This window comes from Synchiropus splendidus, chromosome 1, assembly GCF_027744825.2.
Source record: "Synchiropus splendidus isolate RoL2022-P1 chromosome 1, RoL_Sspl_1.0, whole genome shotgun sequence".
Lineage (NCBI taxonomy): Eukaryota > Metazoa > Chordata > Actinopteri > Syngnathiformes > Callionymidae > Synchiropus > Synchiropus splendidus.
This window is the reverse complement of record NC_071334.1, coordinates 1,914,965-1,930,955: the sequence shown is the minus strand read 5'-3', so window position 1 is coordinate 1,930,955 and position 15,991 is coordinate 1,914,965. Positions and strand designations below refer to the sequence as shown.

Genomic DNA, 15,991 nt, shown 5'->3' with positions numbered 1-15,991 from the left:
TTCCCTCGGCCGTCACACTGTTGAAGTCGTGAACAGCCTTGTTGTAATGTTATTCTATTTATTTTATTTTATTTTATTTGTTCTTTGTTGCACTTTATTCCAAGGCACTTTCCTAGTCAGTGGGCTCCCCACTGACCATGGCAATAAATCTGATTCTGATTCTGATACTATTTTTTAAACTATTACATAAATAGTCTTTAAGACATGTTTTTCAATGAAAATAAATTATTAGATGATTATTTTTGTTTATTTTAATTTCATAAGAATTATTTTAAAATGATTTCAGCCTATTCTTTTATAAAAAGAAAAAAAGACAATAATAATGATACATGCTTACACGCATCTTCAATACTAACAACACTGAATGGGCTAATAACTTAAACTGAGTTACTTCGGTTCTTTAAATGTGGTTGATAAAAATATTATGATTTGTAAACAGTTCCATGTAACTCAATCCTGTGTTTCCTGTTAAAGAATAGAGAATAGTTTTGTGTTTTATTCAGGTGAAGTATGAGTAAATACTCGAAACAGTCTGAAGCTGTTTTGATACAGAAGAAAACAGTTTTGTTCAGACGGTTGTTCAGGATGGAAAACTGTGAAAACACCTTCAGACAGGGGAGGGCTATAAGGTCGTGCTGATGTTGGCTCATTCAGTTTCTTGCTGAAGCACAAGTGACCAGCTTTCATTGGAAGGCAACGCAAAATGTGAGTCCAGGATGGATTGTGTTTGAAGGACCTCAAGCAAGGCACTTCAGTCGGTGTCAGTTTTTTGGTGTCACTTTCGGAGTTGGTTCATCTTTTGGCGGGGCGGAAGAAACTGAGGAGGAGAGGGAAACGTGCCGCACGGTGCGCTCGTTCGCCTTCGTCGAAGAGGATCGCGCTTCCCGGGATAATCCTCTCCAACGGAGACGGATGGACTGGCGCTGATGTAGAGACGGAACAGAGACTTCTCCTCCTCTTGTGTACTACAGATTCCGCCGTGTTCTTCTCCAGAACTCTGCAGCAGCTTCGTGCTCTTTGCTCGTGGATCCTCCGGCGGATGAGATGTTCTTCAGAGATGGAAAGATTCACTGCCTAGTTTCCACCACACATTCCTCTGCTGTGAAGGAGAGAGCAGGTACACACACGGTCTGTGCGTTCAGGGCCCAGAATAAGGCGAGTTTAAATGCGTTGTCGTTGTGGGATGCTGCAAACGAATCTGTAACGTTTCAGTAGTTGATACCGATGCAGGACAAGCGAATAGGTTTGTTTTTTATTTTGATTTTGACCTGAGTTTGACTTCGCCTGTCGCCTGACAAAAGTGTGTTGATGTGATGCGTGGCACATGAGCCTCTTTGGGGTTCATCGATCAGAGCTGAACGGAGGTATCACTTGTCACATATTCACAGCAACCAGAATGCGAGGTTGTAAAATGTTTCCCTCCCAAGTTTTGTCCCGCAGTGTCCGGGATCAGATCGCTCAACCACGTCTCTGTGAAACACAAAAATGTGATGTGATAGGAGAGTAGGAACGTTCCAGAGGGTAAAGAGCAACAGAGGTGTTGTCTGAACCATCAACAGATGAGGCGTCCACATAAGGGTTAGAAGTGTTCCTTAGACGACAAATGATTCGGGTCACTGTAATATATTGATATATTTACTTAGTTCCGGTATTTAGTAAAGATTGTTCTGTGGGTATTGTTGAATATGTTAAGTTTAAGTTAGTGTAACTGTTGTTGAAGGATTTATAATAACTAAGGAAAATATTGTTTACGTGTAGGGAAATATAGTTATGTTCTAAGTAGAATAAATAAAAAGGGGGTTTTTATTTAAAGGGGAGGAGTCAATTGCGGACTATATTGTGGCATTAAAACAACTGTCGACGCATTGTGATTTTGGCGCACACCTAAATGATGCGCTCCGAGACCGGTTTGTAAGCGGACTGAAAAGAGACGGAGACTCGTGTGGACGTTACTTGCACGTTTCTTTATTATATAGCGTCACTCTAGTGCCACAGCGCACGTACCTTACGAACTCCACCACACAATTATACAGCAACTTAATAACAACATATTCAACAATACCCACAGAACAAGCTTTACTAAATACCTGAACTAAGTAAATATATCAATATATTACAGTCACTTTATGCCTTCAACCGGTGGATGAACATCTCAACAACATCTGCAGAGTTGCTCGAGTTGCACAGGCTCGCGTCCGGGTGAGGACCGGAAGTGACGTGTTCTTTATGCGCCTGACTCCGCCCACTCCGCCATGTTCTTCTCCCAGAACTCTGCAGCAGCTTCGTGCTCTTTGCTCGTGGATCCTCCGGCGGATGAAATGTTCTTCAGAGGTGGAAAGATTCATAAGTGACGATCATCTGCTGCCGAGTTTCCACCACATCTTCCTCTGCTGTGAAGGAGAGACGGAAGCTGCGGATGGAGACCCGCAGAGCAGGTGCACGCACACGCACGCACCCACACTGAGCACTTTTCCGGACCATAAATATTTTTCAAATGTGTTCAGGAAATGTGACACTGCCGTTCAAATGATTGAATTCGACAGAGTCACGCTGGACTCTGGTGTCATGACACCGACATCTCAGGTTTTGATACTCCATAAAAACCGTTCCAAAGTATTTCCAGTATGAACTTGTTCCTCACCGCTATAAAGCCTAAAACCGTTCTCAGAGAGGCACCTAAAGGGAAATAAAGGGTTCAGTTGCACATGTTTTTTCATTTTTATAAACCACATTTTAAAGAACAGAAATAAGAAGGTCAAAGTGTGTTGTCATTTTGTTCATTCCTCTTGCGGAGACACCAGTTTCCTCCATGAGCTCAGCTTCTGTTGAATCCATGAACGGTGCATATTCAGCTTTTTGGCTCCATTTGACACAAGTTCCCACTTCCTTCCGAAAACATGGTGATTTTTTTCCCCCTGGTGGCATGTGACTCCCCTGCTTCTGCTGGGTCCTTGTTCATCAACATTCAAGTTCTAAATCCAGTTGTATGAATAGAATTTCAAATGTGTTTAAATACAAGTCGGGAGCTATGAAGACAATGGACTTTTCTGGAGGACCTTCGTGGTGTGACTTATTTTTACGAGGCTTTTAAAGTCAAACATAATAGATCGCAGCCTCATGCTCACCAAACAGACCCGCTGTTTTCAGTAAGTCTGAGCGGTGGTTGCCACAGCCATACTGACACCCCAGAGCTGACCCTGACCTGGCCAGTCACCCGCTGTGCTGCTCTGAGAGCCTTCTCAGTACCTGACCAACAAATCCTGCTGTGCCGACCAGAGATGGCTCTCCAACAGTGCAGCAGAGGACATTTCCACAGCGAGACACAGGCTGTGGACGCCATCTTGTCCGGGTCGCAGCACGCAGTCTGACACTCAATGTGACGGAAGAGATTTGTTGAATTCAACATGTTATCAATGTTCTTTGCAGTTTTTTCAATGTTCAATGTTCAGCACAGTTTGTTGCTGCTTGTCTGGAACTTTCACGCCTAACCACTTCCAAATGACCGAGCCATTTCTTTGCCAGTGGCAGTGGGAAGTGTGGGGGAGGTAGAGCGTAGATCCTGTGACTCTGAGTGAAACACTGATGCAGCCAGAGGGGTCAAATAGTTGTGCAGCGCAGTAGAAGAAATGTAGATTTAACTAGAAATTCAAACAAGAGCATCCTGCTGAAGATATGTCAACGTGCAACAAGACTTCAGAAATACTTGGATTAGTTAAGTGACTCAGGTGTGTGTGTCCCTGCAGGTGTCCAGCAGCTGCTGGTGGTGATGAAAGAAGAAGAAGATGCTACTGAGCAGCAGGAGTGCAGCTCCAGTCTGGATCAGGAGGGACAAGAACCTCCTCTCATTAAAGAAGAACCAGAAGAAGAAGATCTCGACCAAATCAAAGAAGAGGCCACCCAGTTCTCCCTCACTCCTGTCCAGGTGAAGAGTGAAGATGATGGAGCAACCAGCAGCTGGACTCAACACATGAAGACAGAAGCTGATGGAGACACCTGTGGAGGAGCAGAAGCAGCCAGTGACTTGGATACACCTCTCCTCCCTGACCACCAGAGGTCGCCTTGTTCTGACTCTGACACGGAAGACAGTGAGGACTGGAGAGACACCACTCAATCAGGTACTGTGGGGACTCCAGACGTTCATGTCAGTGAGAAGGAAGATGAAGCTGATGAATCGCTGATCTGCTCTGGATGTGGGAAGAAATGTGCTTCAAAGACTGGACTGAATCGACACATGAAATCCTGCAGTGGACCTCTGACTTGTTCTATTTGTCTAAAGTCTTTTTTAAGGAAACGCTATCTGATCATTCACATGAAACGTCACGCTGGAAAAGCACCATTCAGCTGCTCTCACTGTGGTAAATGTTTTTCGCAGAGTGCTGACCTTGCAACTCATCTGAAAGTTCATGGAGAAAAACCTTTTGTCTGCTTCCAGTGTGGTGAATGCTTCACACAGCGTGGGACCCTGAAAGCTCACGTGAGAGGTCACACTGGAGACCAGCACTTCAGATGCTCTCAGTGTGGTCAAAGCTTTACCTGCAGCCATTCCCTGAAGAAGCACATTAGAACTCACACTGGTTAAGAACCCGTCAGTTGCTGTCACTGTGGCAAATGTCTGTGGAGACAACTGGAGTCCACGTGTGTGATAAATCTGGATTTTAAAAAAACAATTTAAGGTCACATTCTAGTTTTCATATCCCACTGAATTTAGGAACCTTTTCTACACACATTGATAAATTGGCCTTCAAGAACTGAAGATCCCTCTTGAGACCTTCGGACCAGTTGGAGTAAATACTTTGGTTTGTTTCTCGTGTTTACTCCACAGCCAGATTTTCTGCTATAACTTGGTGTCTGCGCTGAAGAGGTCCACCTGCTCACAGCAGTGTTGTTGATCATTCGATTGTATCCGGTTTATTTGGCGGCTGATCTGTGGATTTGAGCTTCACCCAGCGTCAGTTTATTGAGTTGAGTCACCAGCTCTCACAGTCATGATGAAATAAAGTGAATTGTTGGTTCAAGCTGGCGTCATTAACATCTCAGGGCTGAGTTAACTTGGAGTTCGCTTGTTTAACATCAGTAAACTGCAGGTTGTTCTCTGAATATTTCACAATAATAAAAAGAAACCTGATGAAACGTTGCGTCTGATGTCTTTAGTCTGTTTCTATCTGAGAGCATCAAGTTGTCTTCGATCTGTCGCATTTACCCCGGAAACAAAAATGAGACTGTTGGGGACGTTTTCTCTGAATAAGTTGCTTTTGCAAGCGACAAACGACTTTTCTATGCGGGGCTGTGACGTCAGCTATGACTCGGCATGTGATACCATCGTGGTTGGATTTCACACATTAACAATTAGAATCAGTCGACAAACGCCGTTTGCTCCTTTCATTCAGAAACACGTGGCTCTGCTGTTTTGACCGCTCGACGACGACATCGCTGAGTCAAGTGTGAATTTTTACCTGAATCGTCAACATTAAATGTTAAATTTACGCTGATGAAGGCTTCGTTTCCGGATGAGGGCAGGAAGTGACGTCATTGTTTGCCGCCCACTCCTCCATTTTGTTCTGCCAAAACTCTGAAGCCGCTTCGTGCTCTTTGTCCGTGGATCCTCCGGCGGATGAAATGTTCTTCAGAGGTGGAAAGATTCATAAGTGACGATCATCTGCTGCCGAGTTTCCACCACATCTTCCTCTGCTGTGAAGGAGAGACGGAAGGAAGAGGATCCTGCTGCAGATGGAGACCCGGAGAGCAGGTGCACGCACGCACAAATCCGAAGTGTCTTATCGTTTATTCCAATCACGAGAAAATATGTCATACAGTTCTGTGACTTTCGGCTATTCACTATTTAAATTCAACATTGTTGATTCCATTCGAAACTTGTTCGGGAATTCTTTTGCTGTGAGACGACGACAGTGACGCACGAGATCGACTGCTCAACAGACGCGAACTCAGCGTCGGTGACCGGGGCCCGGGGCTGCATTTGCACTTCAGCTCTTTTCTCTTCTTCCAGCTGTGAGCCGCTAACAACTCTGAATGTCTCTGACTCCTGTGTACGTTTGGGGTCGTATCTCTCTTGCAAACTAAATGTCTGAGGCAGTGGTGTTTCAGAGTCATTGCTTTCAGCAGCTGGATGAAGCTCCAGCTGTTCCACTGTTGTCAGCCGCAACAGTGGTCAGGTGGGGCCAGCAGAGCAGGCTGTGTGCCAGTGGAGAATGGACGCAGAGAGGGAAATGGAGAACAAGACTTCAAGTACCTGGATTGTTCAGTCACTGAGGTGTGTGTGTCCCTGCAGGTGTCCAGCAGCTGCTGGTGATGAAAGAAGAAGAAGAAGATGCTCCTGAGCAGCAGGAGTGCAGCTCCAGTCTGGATCAGGAGGGACAAGAACCTCCTCTCATTAAAGAAGAACCAGAAGAAGAAGATCTAGACCAAATCAAAGAAGAGGCCACCCAGTTCTCCCTCACTCCTGTCCAGGTGAAGAGTGAAGATGATGGAGCAACCAGCAGCTGGACTCAACACATGAAGACAGAAGCTGATGGAGACACCTGTGGAGGAGCAGAAGCAGCCAGTGACTTGGATACACCTCTCCTCCCTGACCACCAGAGGTCGCCTTGTTCTGACTCTGACACGGATGACAGTGAGGACTGGAGGGAAGGTTTTAAGTCTGTGGAGAATCTGGATGTTTGTGTCAGTGGGATGGAAGCTGATGATCACGAATTACTGACCTGCTCTGGATGTGGGACTAAATGTTCTTCAAAGTCTGGATTGAATCGACATATGAAATCCTGCAGGGGACCTCTGACTTGTTCAGTTTGTGGAAAGTGTTTTGAAAAGAGACACGATCTGACTCTTCACATGAGATGTCACGCTGATGCTGGAAAAACACCTGTCAGCTGCTCTCAGTGTGGTCAGTGTTTTACGCAGAGTAAACAACTCATGGCCCACATGAGAAGTCACCATGGAGAAAAACCTTTAATCTGTTCTCATTGTGATAAATGTTTTTCGCACAGAGGGGACCTGAAAACTCATCTGAGAGTTCATACTGGAGAAAAGCCTTTTGTCTGCTCTCAGTGTGGTAAATGTTTTGCGCAGAGTGGACATCTAAAGGCCCACATGAGAATTCACACTGGAGAAAAACCTTTCAGTTGCTCTCAGTGTGGTAAATGCTTTGCGCGGAGCCATTATCTGAAGGATCACATGAGGAGTCATACCGGAGAAAAGCCCTTCACCTGCTCTCAGTGTGGTCAAAGTTTTACACAGAACCATTCCCTGAAGATACACATGAGAAGTCACGTTGGAGAAAAACCTTTCATATGCTCTCAGTGCGGCAAATGTTTTACACAGAAATATCGACTGACCGCCCACACAAGAATTCACACTGGAGAAAAACCATTCAGTTGCTCTCACTGTGGAAAATGTTTTTCACAGAGTGGGAACCTTAGGACTCATTTGAGAGTTCATTCGAGAGAAATTCCATTTCGATGCTCTCATTGTGGAATATGTTTCTCACATAGCAGGGACCTAAGCATTCACTTGAGACTTCACACGTCAGAAAATGTTTGTGTGTGGCAGAAGTGCGACATTTCTGTTACCACAAATGCAGTCACGGCGCTGTGACACCCATCTGGTCCCTGACTCGTAAAGACTGTCTCCTTGCGTTTTGTAAATGGAGTCACTGTGGCAGCTCTCGCTTTAGCTATGTGAGTTGACTGTGGGTCCGACAGAACTGTATATGAAAACTAGCGTTTAGCAATGTATGAGGAACCAAACAGATAACTATTTGGAAAGATGATAACTAATGATGATAATGATACAGGTTGGATGTTAAACATGAGTCTAATGTCTCTGCCTCACTTGCATCATCACTCCGTGATGTCAAGCTACGCCGAACATACAGGAGAGTCCCTCCTTTTCTCGCAGCCAACGTACAAAGTGCTCTGTGCAAATCCCCGATTAGCATGGAGTTTTGATTCCTATGACTCACATATCCCGTACGTGCCGTGCACAGCTGGAGTCAACTAATACCAGCCGGTGGAGGTGTCCATAAGAAGTTTTGGCGGTAAATTGTGGATTGGGGAAGCTGCCTCTGCTGACATCATGATGCTCAAAATGACACGCCTGTCACTCCCTCACAATCACGAGGATGTGTTCAAGTTCTGGAACACTGTACTCTGTGAGTTGCATAAATCTGTTGTACAGACGGAATTTGTATACTAACTACCAAAATGGCCCCCATCCCCAAAAGTTTGGTATTTGTCTATTACCTTTGTTTAGGAACAAGCAAACACCTGCGACCATTCGTACACACCAAGTCTAGTGGCAGAACAGAGGCGAATATATATATATATATATATATATATATATATATATATATATATATATATATATATATATATATATATATATATATATATAGCATTTGCGATGTTGGTGAGTTGCTGTGTTTGGTGTCTGGATGATTCTGCGGCGATGGGCCCGGCAACTCCACCTCTGGCTTGTGTTTCAGAGTTCTTGAAGAGCCGTCACATTATTGTCTGTTTTCATTGTCTGTTTGTTTGAGTTCAAATGTAACCGTCTGAATAAAACTCACCAGCGCTGCATCTTATTCGACCTGCAGTGTCACATGTCGATGGCACAGCTGGGTCTGTTGGGAGTGTGTAACGCTCCATCAGGCATAATGCCACATAGTTTTGTTACACTCATGATGCCACCTATACGATATACATGCAACACATTTTTTGGAAGCTGAGTTTGATATCAAACAATTCTTTTTTTTATTTATGAGTAGGATCTTTCCTCCAACCCAAGATGAACAGCAGTTGTTCCATTCAGCCACACAGCATTTTATTTTTTTTTAAGTCGCACCTTTAATGTTCCCAACCACATTTTTCCTTTGTTCCTTCCTGGATGTGGGAGATGCTCTGTTCATGGATCAAGCTGTGACTGCAGCCGTGATCTGGATGACACAACGACCAGCGCCATGTGCGCTGTTCTGTTCTCAGGTGGAGACGCACCAGTTGAAGTATGTTTGTAAATTGTGTAGAAGTTTAAGATAATATTCGCACGCGGCAACGAGTTCGGCTCGCTGTTAACTCTGTGTTCTCGCACTGAGCGCACACACAGATGGAGCAGTACAGTTCCTCTTCTCTGCCCTCTCTGCCATTTAAACCATGGTCAAGTGGAGGCGTGTCTGCACGAGTGTGATGACCGACGGGATTCACCATCTCAGACTACTCACTTGCACGTGTACCGCTGGTGTCCACAGGCTTGATCAATCTGGAATTGTTTTGTTCCAGATCAAACACATTGTAGATTCCATTCCTACAAGTGGCTTTTGGAGCTTTTCCTGTCACGTGGGTTGGTGGTGCACGAGGCTCCAGGAAGTGTACTGGAGACAATCCTTTCGCCTGCCCTCAGTGACCATGTTTGCGTCACAGTTTAGGAAGCCACTTTATCTCCTTTGTCCAGCTTGGGGCCAGAATTCCATGGTTCTCATGGCCAGAAAAAGCTTCCAGTCTCTGGTCTCTGTGGCCCCTCTGCTTCCTGCGATGCCGACTGCAAATGGAAATGAACCAGCACCTTGTCGTGCAGCTCGCACGCCTGCCACAGTGGCGCTTTCCAGAGTAGCCATTTTAATTTCACAGACTTTCGATCTGCGAAAATATTGCCAGAGATTTCTACTCAATCGGAAGAAACGTGTCTTCATTTTTACAGTGTTGCAGATGCTGCCCCTCTCTATTGGAGGACGGTTGCATTTCGATGTTCATTTTTATTCTCCAAGTGAAATACAGTTGCACTACATCCTATTACCACTTGGATACACTGCTTATCTTCTGTTGTGGGTGGAAAGTGAGGTTATTCAATAATCAGTCCAGAGGTCTTTGACTCTGACCCTTTACGGCACTGTCCCCGCCCCCTAAGTACCTGATTGACATGTCAGTACCAGGACAGTGGGTGCGACGTCACTGCTAAGTCTGAAACTCGGGAATCCAGCGTTTCCGCATTCGAAACTCCACTTTTGGCATCGCCCAAATACGCCTTCTTGCTTCATAAACTCGCTTGTTCATGATTAAATGATGTGTTTAAAGAGCTTTCCGGGTGAAGGCAGGAAATGACCCGGATGTTTGTGCGCCTGACTCCGCCCACTCCTCCATGTTCTTCTCCAGAACTCTGCAGCAGCTTCGTGCTCTTTGCTCGTGGATCCTCCGGCGGATGAGATGTTCTTCAGAGGTGGAAAGATTCATAAGTGACGATCATCTGCTGCCGAGTTTCCACCACATCTTCCTCTGCTGTGACGGAGAGACGGAAGCTGCAGATGGAGACCCGCAGAGCAGGTACGTCCTTGTTTTTGACTGGGAAAAATCCGGTTCGCAGATATTGGATCGCTGTTTTTTATTTTTCCTCACCGTCACTTCTAGTCATCGATGATGATATTAAACATGGAGACTCTTTTTTTTACTGAGGAATATTCTTATTGTGTTCGGCGACTGACGACGTCTCCTCCGCTTTTCCCTCAGTTTCTTTGCTTCCTTCTTTTTCCTGATACTAACGGGAACAGTGCATTTATTCTACAGTGTGAATATTATTCGTTGTTTGTGCTACTAAGAAAGTTATTCACAGATGCAGGAATGCTGGATGAGGCATTGTGGCTGAGTGTGTGTGAGAACTTGAAGTTGCAGGTGGAGTGAGAGGTCAGACGCAGGAGGCTGGTACCATCTTCTCCAGAGCTGGAAGGAGCTGGTCCTGATAAGAGTCACCTGGGTCCAGATCAGGGGAGCATGCCTTGTGGTCGTTGCCATGGTTACGAGGGAGCCAGCGACCGGGACTGGCGTCAACAGCGGAGGACCAATCGGACGAGGACGGAGCCCACGTGGAGAAACTTTAGTGTATAAAGGGTCAAGACCTCAGATAGCTTTTTGTCGCTCTACTGGACCTCTGCTGAGGCTCAGTCAGGCGTAGTTGCTGAGCCAGAATTCTGCTCATGTATTAGACTCCTCTGTCAGGGAATAAATTCTTGGATATAACTTTCTTCCGACGATACTTTCTTGACCCTCGTTGGAAATACACCTCCCGTGTACAGCCACGCGCCCGTTTACTCGTGAGAATGACTACCAGGAAAGTTATTATACACAAAAGTTCCTCTACGTGGGCTCCGTCCTCGTCCAATTGGTCCTCCGCTGTTGACGCCGGTCGCTGGCTCCCTCGTAACCATGGCAACGACCACAAGGCATGCCCCCCCGATCCGGACCCCGGTGGCTCTTATCAGGACCTGCTCTGGAGAAGATGGTACTGTCCAGCCTCCTCCGTCTGACCTCTAATGTCTGCTCCTCCAGTGTGGTTCACTCCCTCCATTGTAGTCTTCCTGCAGCTTCGCTTTCTCTCACACACTCAGCCACACTCCCTCATTCAACATTCCTGTGAATAGCTTCTACTTCATTAGTCGCACTAACAATGAATAATATTAATATTAAACAACACTGACAACTGACTAAGATCATTCTGGCTACATAAAAGGTCACTTGCTTCTCAAGCTGAACAATGTAGACTACATTTCATATCTCGTGCCAGAGAGCTCGATACAATATGACTACATGACCTCAGTGAGAACCTCGTGTTTTTTGCCAAAACACACGGCAGAGCATCGTCACACCTCTCCGCCTGCTCATGATGCGTTTGTGGAAAGCTTTTGGACAACCAGCCTTCTTGGGTTGCTGAGGACCAAGCCGTGCGGCGCCTGAGCGAGGGATATTTGTCAGACACATCTGCAGCCTCCCTTCATTTGACTTGTTGTTCACTTTGTTCTCGAGATTGTTACTTTAGCTGCTGCCTCACTGACTTTGTCTTTAACAGCATAACACTGCGGCAGTCACAGATATTCTTTTTCAACCGAACAAGTATAAAGAAGCCAGAAAACTGTGACTGGCTCGCCTCCAATTATTGTTGTGTCCATATGAAAGTGTGACATATTGCTAAACCACAGATTTGAATCGCCTCTGCTTGTCCTGCGTGGGAGGCTATTTTACAGATTTGCGTTTGCTCTTCAGGCTGCAGCTAAGAGCAACCAACAAAGCTCATTTCCTGCTTGCCTACAGCCAAGGCCAGCCAGTTACTGATATGAGACTTTTGTATTTTTTAAATAAGGTTTTCACGATACCAGTAGTCCCAGCGGTTAAGCCCAAGTCTGCGTATTTATTTTTCGAGTAAGCCACAATGCAGGACCTGATGGACAGCTCAGTAGCTCCCTCTTCAGGTTGACATGTAGAACCATCTGGAGACAGTTCTCTTCTCTTCTTCCTGCTGGAAGAGAAGAAGAGAACAACTCTCACAAAGATATACTGTATGGCCTGTGTGATGTGGGAATTATTATACACACGGTGGAATCACAAATTATTGATCCAAGTCAAAGCTCATGCGTGACCTGGCTGATGACGCACGGAGCAGAGTTTGTTCCAGCATAACAGGGTGTGGAGGCCACGTGGTCTGGGAGGCAGCACGTAGTCTGACACTTTGTGCTGCTCTTTTATCTGACAGAAGAGATTTGTTCAACTTCAACCTTTAGTTGGAACGACGTTTCCTTGTTCTTCGCAGAAGACCGCTTGCTGCAGCTTATCTGGAACTTTAACTCCACACCACTTCTAAAGTATCGAGCCCTTACTTTTTATTAACTAGCCAATACTTTAGAAATACTTTGGATTGTTGAGTGACTGAGGTGTGTGTGTGTCCCTGCAGGTGTCCAGCAGCTGCTGGTGATGAAAGAAGAAGAAGATGCTACTGAGCAGCAGGAGTGCAGCTCCAGTCTGGATCAGGAGGGACAAGAACCTCCTCTCATTAAAGAAGAACCAGAAGAAGAAGATCTAGACCAAATCAAAGAAGAGGCCACCCAGTTCTCCCTCACTCCGGTCCAGGTGAAGAGTGAAGATGATGGAGCAACCAGCAGCTGGACTCAACACATGAAGACAGAAGCTGATGGAGACACCTGTGGAGGAGCAGAAGCAGCCAGTGACTTGGATACACCTCTCCTCCCTGACCACCAGAGGTCGCCTTGTTCTGACTCTGACACTGATGACAGTGAGGACTGGAGAGACACCAGTGACACTCAGTCAGGTTCAAAGTCTGCGCAGAATCCAAAGGTTCGTGTGAGTGGGAAGAAAGATGAGGATGAATCGCTGATCTGCTGTGGATGTGGGATGAAGTGTTATTCACAGGGTGGACTGTCTCTACACATGAAATCCTGCAGGAGACCTTTGACTGAGTCTGGCGACACTGATGACGCTGACGACAATGAGGACAGATGGAGAGAAACCAGTCACACTCGATCAGGTTCAAAGTCTGCGCCGAATCCAAAGGTTCGTGTGAGTGGGAAGAAAGATGAGGATGAATCCCTGATCTGCTCTGGATGTGAGAGGAAATGTTCTTCTAAGTCTGGACTGATTCGACACATGAAATCCTGTAATGGACCTTTGACTTGTTCTGTCTGTGGGAAATTTTTTTTTAAGAGAAGTGATCTGAATCGTCACACGATACTGCACTCTGGAGAAACACCTTTCAGCTGCTCTCATTGTAGCCGTTTTTTCAAACACATTGAACAACTAAACGCCCACATGAGATGTCACCTTGAAAAACCTTTAAGCTGCTCTCGCTGTGGTAAATGTTTTTTGTACAGGGCGGACCTGATGAAGCACATGAGAGTTCATACTGGAGAAAAGCCTTTTGTCTGCTCTCAGTGTGGAAAATGTTATACACAGAGTAGTCATCTGAAGGGCCACATGAGAGTGCACACTGGGGAAAAACCTTTCAGTTGCTCTCAGTGTGGTAAATGCTTTGCGCAGAGCCATTGTCTGAAGGTTCACATGAGAAGTCATACTGGAGAAAAACTTTTCAGATGCTCTGAATGTGGTCAAGGTTTTACACGGAGCCATTCCTTGAACATACACATGAAAGGTCACACAGGCGAAAAGCCTTTCAGATGCTCTCACTGTGGTAAATGTTTTATCCAGGAATGTCGACTGACAGCTCACATAAGAATCCACACTGGAGAAAAGCCTTTCATATGTTCTTACTGTTTTAAATGCTTTTCACTCAGCGCGACCCTTAGGTCTCACCTCAGATGTCATAGAGTAACTTCTTTCACATGCTCTCAGTGTGGTCGAGATTTTAAGCAGAGCCATTATCTGAAGAGACACATGAGAATTCATGCTGGATAAAAGCCTTTCAAATGTAAATGTGCTTCACAAAGCAGGGACCTTCGGACTCACCTGAGATTTCATCCTGGAGGAAATTCCTTCAGATGCTCTCAGAGAAGTCACACTGGAGACTAAACATGTGCTCTCTGTGTGTGGTTTCTCCACTTATCAACCGTGTGTACGTACACGTGTACTACAAGTGTAAGAATGTTCCCATGTGCAGTATGGTATTTAGCTTCTTGTGCTTTAATATATTATTAATATATATATGTTTTTTTTTTTTTGGTTAGAAGCTCTACGACTCGAGATGAAATAACAAGCGAGTTCCTGGCAAGTGTGAGTGACGTCGCAGGGCTGATGGAGCTGGCTCAGTTCAGGGAGCTGATGGCTGGGTCTGCTGAGTCATTAGTTGAAAACGGGACGTTTTGTCCTGGTCTTGCCATCAGAACAATCATGGAGGTGAACATGAGATGCAGCAGGAATGAATGTTGTGAAAGAAGGACAGGATTTATCTGCAATGAAATGTCAATAAAGAACAAATAAAGAATACAGTCAGGATCACGTGTCCTTTGAGGCCAGTTGTCATGTCTGGGTCATTTTGCTTGGTATTGTCAGGTGGATGCGATCACGTCGGCTCCTAATCCCAGTTTGGCCCGGACCCGGAGGTGCCACTAGACAGATGGAAGGGTTTTTCACAGACAGCATCCAGCGAGCGGCATTGGCAACCAACATGGACGACCAGCTGCCGACCCCAACAGAGATCGTGGAGGTTCATTGGACAGCATGTTACTTCCTCTTCTGGAGACAGCTCCTCAGGTGACGAGGGTCCACTGTGTTCAGTTACGAGTCAACCTCCCATGTTCAGGTGTCCAGACTGGTTCCTCTGGGCTCTTGGACTCTGGTACTCACAGACACTTCTCTGACAGACATCAGCAGTGTGTGGTGAGGGAAGACGTGCCACCACATCAACTGGCTGCAGTCGCAGTAGCAGGGGTCACATTCATCATCGTAGCAGTAGTTGTTGTCGCTAGTAGTAGTCGAGGTTGAAGCTGTCGACTCCTACTGCTAGTGAACTTTTTTTCTTGTCCCAGAACTTCTAGTGAACTTAAAATAGTTTTACTAATGCAAGCAATATTGTGTACTAGATTTCAAGTTAGATATACTAGTAATACTACTGACGCAAAACTGTCTACTCGTCGTGGTGAGGACATTGTTGCCTTCAGTGCTGGGACCGGGTTCCTGGGAAATATCCAACAATGAGCTGTGAGCGTTGACAGGTGTGTTCTCTCTGCACCACGGTAACTCGAGGTCACAGTCTTACACATACATCAACGCAGGGCTTCTGAACCTCTCTGATCTCGGGGCCCACCCTTCCCAGAACAGATGGACCCGGGGCCCATTCGAGTAGCAGAAGTGATTCATGACTCTTGATTTCATTTGTGATCAATCACCTTCTTTCATCGACTCACACGTAAACAAACCAAAACCTGCTGAAATGACATGAAACTACAGCAAAGATATTCATTTGTCATCGAAAAGTCAGATCAGCTGCAAATTGACGAAAGAAAAAAAATAAATAAAAAAGCAAATAAGTAATAATAAAACCATGTCTAAATACCATAAGACAGAAATAATGTATTTTATTGAGACTCCACAGAAGACGTAAGTATAAATGAATGTATCACCATAAAACCTAACTGTAATTTTGCAGCTGTCAATTCAGTGACTCCCGACTGCCGTCACACGTGGCTCATGGAGTAAAACAGCGTGTCTCACAGCCCACAGGTGCAAAACAAAAAAACTTCTAGGGTCCCTCA

The 15,991-nt window shown here is 45.5% G+C and overlaps 2 protein-coding genes across 4 annotated transcripts; both read left to right on the top strand.

The window, feature by feature from the left end:
- Positions 1-1,061: 1,061 nt before the first annotated feature.
- Positions 1,062-5,119, top strand: LOC128752796 (zinc finger protein 436-like). Of its 2 annotated transcripts, XM_053854437.1 has the most exons (4): positions 1,062-1,117; positions 2,268-2,435; positions 3,744-4,355; positions 4,433-5,119. In XM_053854437.1, the coding sequence occupies exons 2-4, from the start codon at positions 2,417-2,419 to the stop codon at positions 4,438-4,440; spliced, it is 639 nt and encodes a 212-aa protein (XP_053710412.1). In that variant the 5' UTR covers positions 1,062-1,117; positions 2,268-2,416; the 3' UTR covers positions 4,441-5,119. The 2 variants fall into 2 exon arrangements, with proteins under 2 accessions (XP_053710412.1, XP_053710404.1); XM_053854429.1 differs by having other exon boundaries at positions 3,744-5,119.
- A 5,061-nt stretch (positions 5,120-10,180) lies between these two features.
- Positions 10,181-14,669, top strand: LOC128752485 (gastrula zinc finger protein XlCGF57.1-like). Of its 2 annotated transcripts, XM_053853752.1 has the most exons (3): positions 10,181-10,325; positions 12,721-13,121; positions 13,229-14,065. In XM_053853752.1, the coding sequence occupies exons 1-3, from the start codon at positions 10,307-10,309 to the stop codon at positions 13,241-13,243; spliced, it is 435 nt and encodes a 144-aa protein (XP_053709727.1). In that variant the 5' UTR covers positions 10,181-10,306; the 3' UTR covers positions 13,244-14,065. The 2 variants fall into 2 exon arrangements, with proteins under 2 accessions (XP_053709727.1, XP_053709717.1); XM_053853742.1 differs by having other exon boundaries at positions 12,721-14,669.
- Positions 14,670-15,991: the final 1,322 nt, after the last annotated feature.